The 18,156-nt window shown below is 42.0% G+C and overlaps 1 protein-coding gene across 9 annotated transcripts in view; it reads right to left on the reverse strand.

Annotated features, from left to right (window-relative positions):
* The window catches only part of LOC308469315 (vomeronasal type-2 receptor 26-like), a 33,359-nt gene that overhangs the window by 11,183 nt on the left and 4,020 nt on the right, over window positions 1-18,156 (reverse strand). For 6 of the 9 annotated variants that reach the window (XM_080991550.1, XM_080991551.1, XM_080991555.1 and 3 more), the window contains 9 exons: window positions 16,607-17,404; window positions 14,518-14,745; window positions 13,066-13,192; window positions 10,969-11,378; window positions 8,611-8,726; window positions 6,774-7,065; window positions 5,003-5,797; window positions 3,612-3,839; window positions 1,592-1,718 (listed from right to left, as the gene is read on the reverse strand). In XM_080991550.1, coding sequence (XP_080847676.1) covers window positions 1,592-1,718; window positions 3,612-3,839; window positions 5,003-5,797; window positions 6,774-7,065; window positions 8,611-8,726; window positions 10,969-11,378; window positions 13,066-13,192; window positions 14,518-14,745; window positions 16,607-17,404 — 3,121 coding nt within the window. Of the gene's footprint in view, window positions 1-1,591; window positions 1,719-3,611; window positions 3,840-5,002; window positions 5,798-6,773; window positions 7,066-8,610; window positions 8,727-10,968; window positions 11,379-13,065; window positions 13,193-14,517; window positions 14,751-16,606; window positions 17,405-18,156 lie in introns of those variants that run through there. The other 3 variants (XM_080991557.1, XM_080991556.1, XM_080991558.1) reach the window with 3 other exon arrangements.

The raw sequence follows: 18,156 nt of genomic DNA on the forward strand, positions 1-18,156 counted from the left end.
CTTTCCACGTTGCAGGAGGTTCCATAGTTCAGCCTTTCTCAAACTCAGCATAAGCACTGGTTCTCTAGGCATTGTGATTCCACCTCCCCCTTTTGTGCAGAATATATTGATCTAATAACTCTAAACGGAGAAGCACACCCCCCCCCTTCTCTCCTCTACATGCCTCTTGGCGTTTTTATTAATAGCCTACCATTTTTTTTGGCCTTTCTCCTTTCACACTCAGTGTGCATTGCAGGGCTTTAGACTAGATGACCCTTGGCGTCCCTTCCAACCATGTTTCTACTATTCTATGTGTACTCTGCGACCTCCCCCAAGTGCCTGTTTCTCTCCACCTCTCCTCCATGCATTCTTTGATGTGCACAGTTTCCCTCTCTGTTGTTGTTTAGTCATTTAGTCGTGTCCGACTCTTCGTGACCCCATGGACCAGAGCACGCCAGGCACTCCTGTCTTCATTTCCCTCTCTACCTTTCTCTTTTTTCTCTTACTGTTTTCCTTAAAATAAAAAAATTCCTCCCAGTAGCACCTTAAAGACCAACTAAGTTAGTTCTTGGTATGAGCTTTCGTGTGCATGCACACTTCTTCAGATACACTGAAACAGAAGTTGCCAGATCCTTCTATATAGTGAGAAGGTGGGGAGGGGTATTACTCAGAAGGGTGGTGGGAATGGGTCATTCTATACAAGATCTCAAAGTAGCTGTTTTACTACAAAGGAATTTCAGAAATAGACTGGAAAGAGAAGCTGCTGAATTGCAACTCATTACCAAACTTAAAACCATGGAGAGACCTGGTCTGAACAAAGACATTGGATTCTTATCTCATTATACATGACTAAGCCATTTTTCACCCTCTCACCCCTTGCCTTTTCCTGTAAGACCTATTGCAGTCGTTAAGAGTTGTCAACAGGCTCATCTCAGCTATCTGCCAATCACCCATTCCCACCCCCCTTCTGAGTAATACCCCTCCCCACCTTCTCACTATATAGAAGGATCTGGCAACTTCTGTTTCAGTGTATCTGAAGAAGTGTGCATGCACACGAAAGCTCATACCAAGAACTAACTTAGTTGGTCTTAAAGGTGCTACTGGGAGGAATTTTTTTATTTTGACTATGGCAGACCAACACAGCTACCTATCTGTAACTGTTTTCCTTGTCAGCCTTTTATTGGATCTCTGCCCTATCTCAGTTCTCCCAAAGAATGCTGTTATGTACTGAGTTGAATAGGATCCAAACTGCAGCAGTCTGATTGGTCCTAGAACAATAGGATCCAAAATGCAGCAGTCTGATTGGTCCTCGAACAATAGGATTCAGAATGAAGCAGTCTGATTGGTCCTAGAACAATGCAGCAGTATGATTGGTCTGCAGGAGCCACCCAATCCAGCTCCAGATAGAAGTGAATCCACAACCTGATTGGCCTACAGGGGAATTCCGGAATTAGCCAATCACGTGCAGCCCATTGTGTAAATAATGTATATAAAGCAGATACTTTGAGGGGACTTCCATTCCCTCCTCACCACTATGAGCTGAATAAAGAGCATGAAATCCATTCTTGACTCTAAGTATATTTCAAATGCCCTCTCCCCTGGAGTCACCCACCTTCCTGGGTGGAGATTGTCCCTTCCATACATGAAGCACAAGCATAGCAGCAAATGGGCTCTCCTTCTTGAACCACCTTGGCATATCCAGGTCGACAGCTTTTGGTACACCTGGAGCGAGGCATTGTCTAACCATAAAGTAAAGGAGCATCGAAGGGAAATTGTTAGGGTATGGAAGTGAGTCATAGGGTTTGGGATGACCCTAATGGATTCCCCTACCCCCCCCCTCTTTTAGGTAAATATTGTTGATGCTCTAGTGCATGGCTTAGAAAGTACTTTGGCGTACATAATTTTGCTGCTCCAATTATCTCAGAGCAGAGGGCCAAGGAAAGATCATACGTCTGATACTAAGCTAGGAGAGGAAATAATTGTTAAGAAAAGGGAATATGTCCCCCCTCTAGGGCCCGGAGGGGGGACTGGGTGGTTTCCAGGAAGGCTGATCGATTGCCAAATGACTGATATACAGTGGTACCTCGGGTTAAGTACTTAATTCGTTCCGAAGGTCCGTTCTTAACCTGAAACTGTTCTTAACCTGAAGCACCACTTTAGCTAATGGGGCCTCCCGCTGCTGCCACCTGATTTCTGTTCTCATCCTGAAGCAAAGTTCTTAACCTGAGGTACTATTTCTGGGTTAGTGGAGTCTGTAACCTGAAGCGGATGTAACCCGAGGTACCACTGTACTGCAATACAGCAAACAGTCTGCTTAATAATTATGAAGAACAATTCAATAAGGTGGAAGGTACTGTATTTCCAAATCTTAAAAGGAAGGTTTGGACAACAACTTGGATGGGAAGGATTAACAATTTGGGAGTTGCCATGACGTTAATTTTCAGAGAGTTGGATAACAGCCCAGATTGGAATGGAGCCAGATGAAGCTGTGCTAGTAGATATATATATATGTGTGTGTGTGTGTGTGTGTATATATATATATATATATATATATATATATATACACACACACACAGTTGAAAAAGTATATTACATAAACAAATCTGTATTCGACAGATGAACGGTTATACGATTTCTGACATGATTGAGGATCGCAGAGCCAGAGACAAAGAAGTTTGGAGCGTTAAAATCGAGATGTGGAAATATGGAAATATCGACGAGAAGCAGGACTGAGATTTGGACATGCTTCAAGGTTCAGACTATGGGAAGCCGTAAAATTAAAATTTTACAATTCGGAAGAGAATTCGACCTTTTTTATTTCAGTTTTTTATTTTTATTGGATTATGATTTGATATGTTAGTTGGACGTCTTTTACTGGAAAATTAATTAAAATGATCTAACAAAAGAAAGAAAGAAAAGGGAATATGTGGCAGTTTTATTGGCACTGGAAGGAGGGCACTGAGCCAAAGGGTGACTGGCGACTTTTGGAATCCAGTGTCCAGTTGCCACTCAGATTATGCATATATTACATTAAAGAAGCACAGCTCATACAACTCTGTACGCAATTCTATAGAAATTTCCAAAGACAAAATGTAAAAACAAGTTTCCGTTTCTTTAAATGTAGCTTTTACATAATGTATGCAATCCCAAAATCAGGTTCAAGTGCAATATGTGATGTCTCAAAACCAAAGTTCCATCCAAACGTTCCTTCATTCAATAAAGAGAAACGAATGTCTACAAGTGTACTTGCTGCTGAAGGATAATCCACAGGCTGGAAAAAACTGCCCACATTACCGGGAGTGTTGTTGCATTGCTCTCCATCACTCAAACCATAGTGGCAGTGCTCCAGTCATGTGAAATCCCAAATGGGACAATGAGATCGCTGGATGGAAATCCCTGTTTCGAATGTGTTCATCCGGTCGGTCCAGACATCAGAACACATGCTAAAGTAGATAACTCAGCTACATAAACTTGAAAAGGCTCTCTGCTCTTTCTATAATCCCTGAGATCAGCCCTAGACTAGTGAGAAAATCAATCAGATAGGAATAAGTTCATTTTCTGAATACACCCTGTAAGTTATTTGAGCTTAATAGATGTCACAAAGGGACAGGCACACAATTCATTCTGCCTACCTTGTTAAAATGTGAAGGCCAGACAATGGCTTCTGGGTTAATGGTGAGCTTTAAATGTGAGGCTGCCTGTCTCTCTACACTCCCGACTTTCACTCTGCCACGAGACTCGTTGGGAAACAGCACCCAGTTCACAATGTCATAATCGGCTGCCAGCTCCCCATTCTCATCCGAATACAATCCGCCCCTGGAGGTGTTAAACAACTGGACGTTTCTTAAGAAATGGTGAAGCTGGGATGACAGAGAAAATACCAGCATTAAGAAAGTACTGAAGCCTATTGTATATTGCACTCTTTCCCCCTCCTTTATTATTATTATTATTAATTATTATTATTATTATTATTAAATTAATTAATTTAACATAATTATTACAAAATATAAGCAAAACATACATATATATTTCAGATAAGCACACATATATAAAAAAGAAGAAAAGAAAAAAGAAGAAAAAATAGAGAGAAAAGAAAGAAAGTTGGAAGAATTTCTTCCAATTTTTTTCTACAAAATCTCAATATGAAAATATTGATAAAATTTCATTGATTGACTTCCATTGCTTACACTGCACTTCCTATATACATTTTAAGCAAGATTGTATCTGTTATTCCGTATTTTTCCCATACAATCTCACACAAATATTCTAAACAATGTTTTAAAAATCTTTCATAAATCTATTATAAATACAACAAATACTTTACATTTAATCTTTGTCTACATAAATAATCATTTAAACATTTCCATTGCTTCTGGCTTATATTTTTTGGTTTTTGTCTTATCAAATCAGTCAACTTTGCTAATTCCAAGTATTCACATAATTTATTCAGCCATTCTTCTTTAGTTGGAACGTAATTTCCTTTCCAATTATTGGCTATTAACATTCTCGCTGCTGTTGTCGTGTACAAGAAAATATTAATTTTGTCATTCGGGATGTCTCCATTCAAAATTCCTAATGAATATGATTCTGCTATTTTATTATGTTTTTATTAGCTTTTTAATTTCCTCATGTATCATATTCCAATATTTCTTAATTTCCGGACATGGCCACCACATATGGTATAAGGTTCCAGTCATTCTATTACACCTCCAGCACTCTAATCTCCTATGAATTGGGACCTGTGTCACATTTGGACGCATAGTGGTTGACTGCTGTTGGCTTTCCACAGTCAAATCTGAGATTCATTCTTAAATCGTCGCCCCCCACTTTCTCCTTCAATATTTTGAAGATCAGCAGAGCCAGCTTCATCACGTATAAAAACTCAGTGTGAACCCTAAGGTCAAATTCTAATATCAGGTAGGGTGAAGTCATCCACTTGAATCAACACATTTGGGGCACCATTTAAGTGAAGGACAATGATTCCAGAATTAGACAGTAGGTTGCAATTAACAAAAGGGAATACCTGCCATGGCTGCAGTCTTCCACGTCCCCAACTGTCTCCTCTAGCCATCATCAGCATCTGTTTGGATCTGGATGAATATGCTGAGTTTAAGGCAAGTGCCACAGTTTGGATGCTGCTATAAGTAACGTAGCTGTCTTGAGACAGGGCCCTTTCAATCTCCTCTTGGGGAAGAATCTCCAGTTTCTCTTTCTCTGTGCATCTTGTCCAGCCTTTCATGGGCAGCACATTCTCTGGACATGAACAGTGAAATGACTTCTCCCAAAATTGTTGTATTTTGTCAGAGAATGGCTCATAGTGGTCACATTTTGTCCATTTTCTAGTCTTCATGGTGAAGGACAAAGAACCATGGGTGTACATGAAGAAATCAATATCGTAACTCAAATTCATGTTGATGTCCGGAAAAGCTGTTGTGATCCAGACTTTACCCCCAGCTTGTAAATTTTCAAATATTTCTTGTAGGTGGAATATTGGCACAAAATCATAAGACGAGTCCCCATAATAAACATATACATTGACTTGTCTCCACCTGGCAGGTAGTTCATTCATTTGGTACGCTGTCATGTGTTGTATTCTTTCTGAGAAGGCAAAACAAATTCCACTGCTAGTCATCAACGGTGTCAAGGCATCCAAGAACCTTTCTCCATTGTCATTGTCTGGAGCAAAGATTCCAATCCACGTCCATCCAAACTGCAGGAGAAGTTGGATAACCCCCCTGTACTGGATTTCTTCCTTTGGGATCATCCGGTAGACAAAAGGGAACTGAGTTTTATCATCAAGAGCAAAGCCGTAACTGACCTAGTGAGGAAAGAAAGGATACCAGGTTCATAAGAAACAAAAACCTAAAAGAGCTCAACCTGTCAGCTGAGGATGAGTAATTGATAACCTTTCACTTCAACAACAGATCAAGTGGAAGTATCTTTGAGGGCACCACTATGAGGGCTGGACCTCCTCCTTACCTTCACTGAGCCCAGTGTAAATGGTGGTTTTAAGCCTATATATTGTTCTTCTTCAGCACACTAGGTTGTGTGTGTGTCCAGAGAGAAGGGGGAAAGTGTCTTGAATACTTAGGAGAAACATCACTTTCATGAGACGGTATTGAATATAATTGAAAATCTGCTAAACTAAGGCATAGACTTGTGGATGGATAGAGACTTTGTGCCGGTGTTTCAAGTGGTGTTGATTATCATTCGGAATCAAGTAGGAGTATTATAAAACATGTAACTTTATCTATACAAGCTTTATTTCAACTCCTAACTCTCTCTGACCCTCCTGGTCTGTCTATATATACTTTTTGTGTTGAGTAACTTCCTGGTTGTGCCTGGTTGTGTCAAGGCACAGTCTGACCCCCTCTCTCCTTCTGTAATCCTCATAGAACTCTAGCCCAATGGTTAGGGTTAGGTCATGAATTTGATTCTGAATTGATTTTAGAATGTATTTTAATTAATTGACTGTGATTTGATGTAAATTGTGCTATTTTTACTGTTGTTAGCTGCTCTGAGCCCGGCTTTGGCCAGGGAGGGCAGGATATAATTATAATTATAATTATAATTATAATTATAATTATAATTATTATTATTATTATTATTATTATTATTATTATCTCTGGGCTTCTCTCTTCGTCTGCTGTCCTCACCCTCTTACTTAGTTCCACATATGTTTATGCAGGGTGGACAAGATACAGACAATTCCATCAAGAAATAAAAGTGGGAGGCATTGAAAGAAACCATCCACTATTATGGAATCTCCAATAGGTGGTCATCCAAGTCCATACCTGTGGGATTTTGTAAATGCCTGCCATGCTTGAAATCTGGATGGAGATGTCAGATTCAGCCCTTTCAATGACAGTCAATGCATTCTTCCTTGTTCCACAGAAATAGTTTGGAATACTCTTTTCTCCAGTAGAGCGCAGGTTTAGCATGGCAGCGGAAACCAGTCTGCCATCAAAATAGGTGTCAAAGAGGTTGTATCCGAGGGTGATGTTGGGTAAGAGATTGGGCTCCTGATTGATTTCATGAATGGCAAATAAGAAGGACAGGACATGCCAGTATCTTGTAGGAGAAGTTCTGCAAATAAGCAAGCAAGCAAACAAACAGTTACGACAACCTCCCATTTTTCTCTCAGTGAAAACAAGATGCCACGTTCTTTCTTTAATAAAGGGAGAGTATAATGGAATATATGCTGTTTTGCTTTATTAGAGAAGTGAAGAAAGCAAGTACAAGAATTAGGACATGATAATAAGGAGGCTGACATTGCAGGACATTGTGGAAGGACGTGTGGATCCAGAATTGGCCTCCACAGTCACTTATGGACTCATTGTTAAAATTGTGTTTATGGAAGACAATCTTACTCGGCTACGAGTGATTGCCAAAGAATAATAATAATATAAAACCTTTCAAAATTAACCTTTATATCATTGCAATTTATACGTTATCCAGTTCTAATTACACTCATTACAAAATATCTCAAAAAATTAAATTAATATAGAAAGAAAATTTCTCATTACAAGCCTTCAGACAACCTTGCTAGTGATGTTAATTGCTTACAATGATCTTTCAGATATCGTATAAATTTACTCCAGTCCTTTAGAAATACTTGATCGTGCTGGTTTCAGATTTTTCCTGTCAGCTTTGCCAGTTCTGAAAAGTCCATCATCTTCATCTGCCACTCTTCATTCATTGGTACTTCTTGTTTCCATTTTTGGGATAAAAGAATTATTGCTGCAGTTGTTGCATACATAAACGGTCTTTTATCTTCCCTTGGTATCTCGTCACCCACTATGCCCAATAGAAAGGCTTCTGTTTTTTTAACAAAAGTATTTTTAAACATTTTATATAACTCATTATATACCATTTCCCAGAAAGCCTTTACCTCTTTGCAAGTCCACATGTGGTAGAAGATACCTTCCCTTTCTTTACATTCCCAACACTTATTGGTTCTTGTCTTGTACATTTTAGCAAGTTTAGCTGGTGTTAAATATCAACCTAGAGCCTGTTTCTAGCTTCTGGCTCACACACCTCAACATGGGCTTTCATCTTTCTACCTACCAGCCAGTTGTTTTCTCGCATGAAGCCTCCTCCTTTGTTACCTGAACGAGCCATACTTAGCGGGTCATTATCAAGAAACTAGAGGGACGTGGTTGGTGCTGTGGGTTAAACCACAGAGCCTAGGACTTGCCAATCAGAAGGTTGATGGTTCGAATCCCCGCGACGGGGTGAGCTCCCGTTGCTCGGTCCCTGCTCCTGCCAACCCAGCAGTTTGAAAGCACGTCAAGTGCAAGTAGATAAATAGGTACTGCTCCAGCGGGAAGGTAAACGGCATTTCCGTGTGCTGCTCTGGTTTGCCAGAAGCGGCTTAGTCATGCTGGCCATGTGACCCAGAAGCTGTACGCCGGCTCCCTCGGCCAATAAAGTGAGATGAGCACCGCAACCCCAGAGTCGGCCACGACTGGACCTAATGGTCAGGGATCCCTTTACCTATCAAGAAACTGGCCTGGCTGCCTAACACCTTTCCCCCAACTCACACCAATATAGTCTGTCACCCCCTGTTAGCTGAGGTCAGTCACAATGCAGGTGGGGCAGAATTAACTCCTTCAGCATGTAGTTACTTACTCAAGAATCCCAATGAAAGGTGGCTGGGAGAAGACATAGGGTTCCAATACAGCAAGTTTTGGAGAGATGACTCCACTCACAAGGTAGTCCCCTAACCTATAATAATTCACTGGTTCCTGTAAATACAAGGAGAGATTGAACGAGCATTTTGCCTTCTGCATCCCCCAGACTGCCTGGCACAGGAGCAGTGATATCATTCTAGCAGCACCAGAGACAGTCACCGCCATTCAGACCAGCCATGAATTCAGATTTAAAGGCAGTGAAAGAAACTGGCATAGACCCAGCCTGCCCAAAATCTCACCTCAGGCTTATTAATAAACAATATATATTTATAATTTTGAGGAGGATTTATGTTACTTTGCTATCCATGTGATAAGCTGCATCATACGACCCTTGATGGTGATGTTTAGATTAGTGAGCTCTGGAGAAATCCCTGGAGTTTTGGTTTCAGGAGAAGAATAAACCACTATAATTTTCATAATTATATGAGAAATAAAGTTTACCACTGCAACTCCCGGGTCTGTCTGTGTGGTTCATTGAACAGGAAAAATATGCTTGCAAGAAATCGCTGACGTCGTTTCAGAGTTTGGGCCAGCGACGGGTTGTGTGACTGAACTTTGCAAACTTTGAAATGAAGAAACAGTTGCAGAAGAGGCAAGGTTGAAATGGTCTTACTTTTAGGCTATATATGAACGGGGAAGGGGGATTCATCCCTCTCCTGCTACCCTGCCCGGTCACTATGCAGAAACACTTCTCATATCTGTTGGGTAGCCCCATTTCACTGTCCTGCCCGTCAGCATAAGACCAGCGTTCTCTTGTGAGATGATGAGCATATTGGTTGGAAGTCTGGCCAACTGAGTGAAGGCCTTACTAGTGTTTATTGTAGCTTCTTCTTCGGCAGTCACTCATAGCCAAGTAAGATTGTCTTCCATGTGTCCGTAAGTGATGGTGGAGGCCAATTCTGTAGCACTTCCAATCAAGTTCTCCTATGAAACATACAGCTTCTAGAATTAAGTAACCCAAGAAAAGGAAACCTGAGGAACAAAGGCAAGGCTTGTACCAACTCACAAACGGTGTCTAAAAGGGGAAATTATCATGTATGAAGGAGGAAGATGATTTCCTTCAACTGTTTCCTTTTCAAATCCCTTCCTCCACTATTTCTGTCCAGTTTCTCCCTCTTCTGTCAAGGAAAACCATGCATCTTTCCTGTGAACTGGTTGACCTCACCCCATTCCTTTAATCAATGGCAGAGGCCCACATCCTGAGGGAGCAGCTAGCCAATACATCAGTCGAGAGTGGGGGGGAATCCCTCCCTCCCCCCAAACTTGGAGGTCCAAGCGTGTCAGAGAAGAAAGGAGACGAGTGGGGTGGGGAGGGACTTCCCGTTGGTGTGCTTCTTGCTGTGGAAGTGAGGTGTTACGTTTGATTTAATATGCAATAAATTAGGCTTAGATGTTACACCTCAAGGCTAAGCTTCTGTTTGAACTCTGCTTGTTGTGTGCTCGTGTCCTTGGATATGGGCCACATTAGCGTGACAGGACACTGGAGTGATGAATCCTGGGCGACGCTGCGTTGGGGGGGAGGCACCGGCCTCAGCGTTATCACCCAACAGGGATATCAGTATCCTCTCCTGAGCTGTCACAACTTTTTGGTTTATGTTTCAATTCTTTCCTCCATGCAGAAGTTCAGAGAATCCCTAGAATTACTTAACACCAGATGGAGACACCTTCCAAGAAAAAGTAAGATCAGTACCAATTCACAAACTATATCTGGTGGAGAAGAAGGGTGCATTCAGTAGCATTACACATAGTATTATCCTTAAAAGCTGTAACTCCTCCTTCCTAAATATTTTACGAATTAGATGCCTCATTTAATTTTCATTGTGAGATGCTCCTTTGTATTCAGATCAGGTCTCAGCACAATAATGTAGCACTTGGGAAGGAAGATGCAGCCCAGAAGTCCAGCACTGGAGGCCAGCATAGAGAAGACCTGCACAGCTACCATGTATTTCCCCTTGGTGCTCAGGTTGGTGGGAACAAAGGACACCCAAACACTGCAGAAAACCAGCATGCTGAAGGTGATCAGCTTGGCTTCATTGAAGGCCCCAGGCAGCTTCCTGGCTAGAAAAGCCACTGTGAAGCAGATGGCAGCCAGGAAGCCCATGTAGCTGAGGGCACTGTAAAACATGGCAACAAACCCTTCATTGCATTGCAGGATGATCTCTCCAGGCTGGGAGTGCATGTCAGACTCCGGGAAAGGGGGAGACATGCCCAGCCAGATGGTGCAGATGAGAACTTGTACACTGGAACAGGATATGATAATGGAATTGGCCAGACTTTTCCCCAGCCATCTTCTCACCTTGTTCCCTGGCTTTGTAGCCAGGAAGGCCAGCACCACCGTTATGGTTTTTCCTAACACAGAAGAAACAGCAACTGAGAAGATGACGCTGAAGGCTGTTTGTCGGAGAAGGCAGGTCACTTTCCTTGGGCGGCCGATGAAAAGGAAGGAGGACAAAAAGGAAAGCAAGAGAGATACAAGAAGTATGTAGGAGAGGTCTCGGTTATTGGCTTTGACTATGGAAGTGTCCATGTATTTAATAAAGATGGCAAAAACAAAACCGGTGGTTAAGAAGAGGATTAGGGCAAAGGACGCCAATGTGATCCCTAAAGAGTCTTCATAGGCAAGAAAGGTGATAACCTTGGGGACACATTGATTTTGGTGCTCGTTTGGGTGCTGATCTTCTGGACATGTGGTGCAATAGTCTGCATCTGAAAGTAAGAGGAGAGCATTCAGTAGTCCTAACAGGAAGCTTAGAACAGTAATATTATGTTCCATAATATATATGTTTCAGCATGATAGTTTATACTCCAGAATATTCATCTGTCCCAATCATATATAAAGTAGGGTGGGAATGAAATCAGCAGCATCCATAAGACCAACTCTGTGCTTTCTGTCCTGAAGTTATTTCTTTCATCTCACATTATCCAATTCATCGAGAAACAAGTTGTCACACTTTCTTTCTGCAGGACCTATGTCAGGAGTCCAGGTTCCCAGCTTGATAACATAGTAAGCATAGGTAATTAAAAAGCAGGATTTATTGCAAAAACAAACAGATAGCCCCGAGCAGCTCTAACGAAGCCACTGACATTACCATTCAAGATGACCCTTCTGAAGACTCCTTCCTATGTCTACAGAAAATATTGAACCGTCGCCCCTTACATCTCTTGTTTTGCTTCCTGTCTAGCAGCCCTCCCATTCCGCGGACTTGGACTTATTGGATCAGCTCCAGCCTCTTCCTTTTCCAACAAACTATCTCTGTGTCTGTTCATGCTTGTTTGAGCTTCCTGAGAGCTTTGGCTGTGTTCCAGCCTGCTCTCAGTCGTTCCCTTAGCAACCGGCATTCCAATGTCCGAAGGAGGTGCACTGGGCACTGGCTGCTGTTCAGCCTGCATCAGATCTAACCATCTCTGTTCTGCAGCCGGCTGTAAAGTTCCACTAGGAGCTGGCTCATTCCTGACAACCTATTTGAGATAGCTGGAAATGCCGGAGAACAACAATCACGCACTCTTTCTAGGCATTGTGATCCAGACTTCCCATTTTGGGCAAAAGATACTGATCCAATTGTGACAGTCGCCTGCACTGAAGATGGGTACTGGGTAACATGACCAAATTTATTCATGTGTTAATAGCTACACCTCTCACTGTTATTAACACAGGAGAGTGCTAGAATTAACTCTTTGTGGTAGTGCTTATGATTAAGCAGCAGTAAAATATAGTACTTCTGTGAACACTGTCCAGTGTCCACTCATTCCCTACCCAGAGGTTCAACGTATGAGGAAGCACCTCTTAAATAAAACTAATTTGTTTATTTGTTTACACTCCATCATGGTTTATTTTTTATTTTTTAAAATTTAACATAATTGTTACAAAATATAAGCAAAACACAAGTACATACACACATATACACTTCAAATAAGCACATATACATGAAAATAGGAACAAAAGAGAAAAAGAAGAAACGAAAAAAGAAGAAAAAATAAAGAAAAAAAGAAGTAGAAAAGTTGGAAGAATTTCTTCCAAATTTATTCTACAAATATCTCAGTATGAAAATAATAAAATTTCATTCATTGACTTCCGTCGCTTACACTGCACTTCCTATATACATTTTAAGCAAGATTGTATCTGTTATTCCGTATTTTTCCCATACAATTTCGATCATGGTTTAAAGCACGATGGTTTCACAACTGAGGAACAAAATTTAGGACTCACCCAGAATTCATTTTGTTCCACATTTCTACACTCCCCCCCCCCCCCATCCCTGTGCTTTCCGTGAGGAAACCTGCATTTTAGCATTGAATCAGAGCAAATGACAATTGCCGACTGGGAAAGTGTGGACATGTGCCTAAGAAAGCATGGGGCAAAAAAGTAAATGTAGACGAGCCCTGAGTCACCCACCTTCCTGAGTGGAGATTGTCCCTGCAGCACACGGATCACAAACATAACAGCAAACTGGTTGTCCTTCTTGAACCAACTTGGCATATCCAGGGCGACAGCTTTCAGTACACCTGGCGCGAGGCACGGTCTGCCAATTAAGTGAAGGAGCATCAAGGGGAAAGGGTTAGAGATGTGAACGTGAGTCATAAGGTGTAGAAGGACCCTACTCCATCCATTATAGGCAAAACTGTTGATGCACAAGTTTCTAGTTTGAAACAACTCTGGTGTATATAATTTTGCTGCTCCAACAATGGCAGAGCAGCAGAAAGATCACAGGCCTGATGATAAACTAGGACAGGAAACAGCTGTTAAGAAAAGGGAATCTGCAGAGTTTTTCTTGGCACTGGGTGAATGGCACAGTACCAGAGGCTGATTGGTGACATTATGGAGATGAATGTCAGGATGTCAGTCAGATCATGGAAACTTTCCATTAAAGATGTTAAACAAGGACGGTTGGTTGGATGGATGGACTGATATGTGTTATCATATTATTGTTGTTATATGAAGGTAAAGGTAAAGGACGCCTGGATGGTTAAGTCCAGTCAAAGGCGACTATGGGGCTGTGGTGCTCATCTCGCTTTCAGGCCAAGGGAGCCGGCGTTTGTCCTCAGACATTTTTCTGAATCATGTGGCCAGCATGACTAAACCGCTTCTGGAGCAACGGGACACTGCGACCAGTGCCAAAGCGCACGGAAACACCATTTACCTTCCTGCCGCAGAGGTACCTATTTATCTACTTGCACTGGCATGCTTTCAAACTTCTAGGTTGGCAGGAACTGGGACAGAGCAACGGGAGCTCACCCCATTGCGGGGATTCGAACCACCGACCTTCTGACTGGCAAGTCCAAGAGGATCAGTGATTTAGACCACAGCGCCACCCGCGTTGTTATATATTCCAGCACCAATCAAGCCAGGATGCCATTTGATTTTAGGCAATTTTGCATCGTATTATATATGTATAATATACTGCTCACTCACTTAAAACATTATTCACATATTTAAAAGGCATGCTTTAAAAGGCTGGGTTTTCTTAAAAGTGAATAATGTGGGGGAAAACTGTTGGGGACATTGTATAGGACCCCACTCCAGCATGCAGTTTCTGCTCTACCTGTGTGTAGGGAGTGATAGAAAATGACCACATTTTATATATTTATTTCATTAAGTATTTATTTATTTTATAAAATGTATACACCACTTAAATGTAAAAAAACCCCACCACCCTCAAAGTGGTTTTCCTATTCAAATTAATTTTCTGTTTATGCTGAGAATTGGGAAGGGAGGCCTTTGAAATCAGCCCTAGATTAGACTGCAAATGAATTGCATAGGAATAATTTCCTGTATAATAGAGAGTAAATTATTTGAGTTTAACAAATGCCACAGGGTAATAAAGCACACATAAATCTTTCCCCCTACCTCTTTAAACTGCAAGGGCCACACGATGGCTTCTGTGTTAATGGTGAGCTTTAAATGGGAGGCTGCCTGTCTCTCTACTCTCCCGACTTTCACTCTGCCTTGAGACTTATTGAGAAACAGCATCCAGTTCACAATGTCATAGTCAGCTGTCAGCTCCCCATTCTCATCTGCATAGAGTCCACCCCTGGAGGCGTTAAACAACTGGACGTTCCTTAAGAAAGGGTGAAGCTGGACTGACAGGAGAAAAAGAAGAATTAATAATACCCGGAAGCTTATGAAGAATTAATAATACCTGGAAGCTTATGAATTAGGTTCACAGAATCAAAGAATCATAGAATTGTAAGGTTGGAAGGGACCCTAAGGGTCATTTAGCCCAACCCCCTGCAATGCAGGAATCTCAGCTAAAGCATCCATGACAAATGGACATCCAACCTCTGCTTAAAATCCTTCAAGTAACATGAGTCCACAACCTCCTGGGGGAGACCACTCCACTGCCAAACAGCTCTTAATGTTAGAAAGTTTTTTCTTGATGTTTCGTTGGAATCTCCTTTCTTGTAGCTTGAAGCCATGGGTTCAAGTCCTACCCTACAGGAGAAAACAAGCCAGCTCCCTATTCCATGATGGGACAGCCCTTGAGATACTTGAAACTGGCTCTCATATCTCCTCTCAGCCTCCTCTTTCCCAGGCTAAACAGACCCAGCTCCATCCATCGCTCCTCATAAGGCACGGTTTCCAAACCAATGGTCATCTTGGTTGTCCTCATCTTGGGTCAGTGCGCTTCTGGACTCATAGGAATCGATTGCTGTTGGCTTTCCGCAGTCACAGCTGAAATACATTCTTAAGTCCTCCCTTTTCTCCTGCCCGACTTTGTAAATGAGCAAAGCTAGGATCATTACATGCACAAGCACATTGTGTACCCTTAGGAGAATGATGCAAGCAGAGCCATACCTTACAGTTAGACAAAGTGAGGTGGGTCATTTGAAGCAGAAGATTTGGGGCACAGCAACTTCACAGTACTCTTATTGATCCAGAAGGCCACTGGATCGTTAAGAATACTGTGAAGTTGCTGTGCCCCCAATCTTTTGCTTCAAGTGGTCCTCTCTTCCTTTGTCTGCTGCTTCTGCCTACTCTGTAAGAGCATAAGATAAGAAGAGCCTTGGCCTCTCTTATAGGTGTTCCTTTGGGTAGGCTGGATCTGTTTGTGCTGCTGCTGTTGGTGACCATTCTGAGGTCCAGCGCCGAGGGCCTTCTGGCAGTTCCCTCACTGCGAGAAGCTAAGCTACAGGGAACGCCCTGTGGAACGCCCTCCCATCAGATGTCAAAGAGATAAACAACTACCTGACATTTAGAAGACATCTGAAGGCAGCCCTGTTCAGGGATGTTTTTAATGTGTGACATTTTAATGTATTTTTAATCTTTGTTGGAAGCCACCCAGAGAAGCTGGGGAGACCCAGCCAGATGGGCAGGGTACAAATAAATTATTATTATTATTATTATTATTATTATTATTATTATTATTAGCTGAGCCCAACTCAGTCCCTCTGTCTCTCCTTCCGTCTTGGATTCAGCTGGCCCTGAAAATTGGCTGCCCACCTCCTCAGTTACCAAAGGAACTGCACACTCAGAAGATGGAATAGTGGCTGATTCACATGATTCTCCCCTTCTGTGACATCTGGCAACAATGGGGGTTGGACCCTCTCATAATTCACTGCTTGGGCCCTCCTGATGACTTCCTTTCCTTTCCCCCCCACCTTTGTTCTGAAATTCCTCTAATCTTGATTTCACCCTCTGAACTGCCCTTGAACCATCTCATAATACACGTAATTTTATACTTGCTTAGAATGAATTGAATTTGCCATTTTTCTGCCCACTCATTCCATTTGGGAAAAAAATCTTTTTGGAGCTCTTCACAATCCCTCTTACTTTTAACCACCCAGAACAATTGGGTATCATCAGTACATTTAGTTTGCTCACTTTTCACGCACAACTCTAGATGATTTATGAAAAAGTTAAAAAGAAGGGCACATAAAACTGATCTGTGAGGAGACACCACTTTCTACATTCATGTTGCAAAAGGAGAATACTGTACCTGCCAGGGCTGTAGTCTTCCATGTCCCCAACTGTCTCCTCTACCCATCATCAGCATCTGTTTGGATCTGGATGAATAGGCAGAACTTAAGGCAAGTGCCACAGTTTGGATGCTGCTATAAGTAACGTAGCTGTCTTGAGACAGGGCCCTTTCAATCTCCTCTTGGGGAAGAATCTCCAGTTTTTCTTTCTCTGTGCATCTTGTCCAGCCTTTCATGGGCAACACATTCTCTGGACATAAACAGTGAAATGATTTGTCCCAGAACCATAGTGTTCTGCCAGACCGTGGCTTATAGTAGTCATATTTTGTCCGTTTTCTAGTCTTCATTATGAAGGACAAAGAACCATGGGTGTACATGAAAGTATTCATATCATGAGACAAGTTCATGTTGATGTCCGGAAAGGCTGTTGTGATCCAAACTTTCCCCCCAGCTTGTATCTTTTCAAGTATCCTTTGGACCTTAATGATGATGCCAAATTTATTGGAAGAGTCTCCATTGTAGACAAATACATTGACTTTTCTCCACATGATAGGTGGTTCAGTCAGCATGGCGATTTGGTATAGATTAACTATTTTTTCTGAGAAGGCAACACAAATTCCATTGGTGAGCATCAGAGGTGTTATGGAACTTATGAACCTTTCTCCATTATAATTGTCTGGAGCAAAGATTCCAATCCACGTCCATCCAAAATGCAGGAGGAGTTGGACAATCCCCAGGTACTGGGTTTTCTCCTTTGGGATCATCCGATAGGCAAAAGGGAACTGAGTTTTATCATGAAGAGGAAAGCCATAACTCATCTAGTGAGAAAAAGGAAGAATATCATATGTATGTTAATAACAAGCAAAAAAGAGGCCATGTCAGTGCGGGGCGTGCATCACACGCCATCAAAAGAATGTTCAAGACAGTGCTTTACTTTCTACTCATAAATGAAGTTACGTTGGGAAGCTCAGTGGAAATATTCCCAGTACAGTGGTACTTCAGGTTACATAAGCTTCAGGTTACATACGCTTCAGCTTACAGACTCCGCTAACCCAGAAATAGTGCTTCAGGTTAAGAACTTTGCTTCAGGATGAGAACAGAAATTGGGCTCTGGCGGCGTGGTGGCAGCAGGAGGCCCCATTAGCTAAAGTGGTACCTCAGGTTAAGAACAGTTTCAGGTTAAGTACGGACCTCCGGAATAAATTAAGTTCTTAACCTGAGGTACCACTGTATGCAGCTGTTGTGCAAATGACCAACTCCATGTTGGGCATTTTTATGGAAGGATTCAAAATGAAAACTGTCAACATCATAATGCATGTTATTCCTATGCCACAAGGTTATTGTAGAATTAGGAAAAGCGCTAAAAAGGTTAACAAAAATGATCTAAGGTTTGGAGCAGCGTTTCCTAAACTTGGGTCTCCAGCTCTTTTTGGACAACAATTTCCATTATCCCTAGCTAGCAGGACCAGTGGTCAGGGATGATGGGAACTGTAGTCCAAAAAAAAAGTTGGAGACCCAGGCTTGGGAAATCCTGGTTTGGAGCAACTCTCCTATGGGGAAAGGTTACAAT

Source organism: Podarcis pityusensis (genome assembly GCF_964106645.2).
Source record: "Podarcis pityusensis genome assembly, chromosome: 2".
NCBI classification, from domain to species: domain Eukaryota; kingdom Metazoa; phylum Chordata; class Lepidosauria; order Squamata; family Lacertidae; genus Podarcis; species Podarcis pityusensis.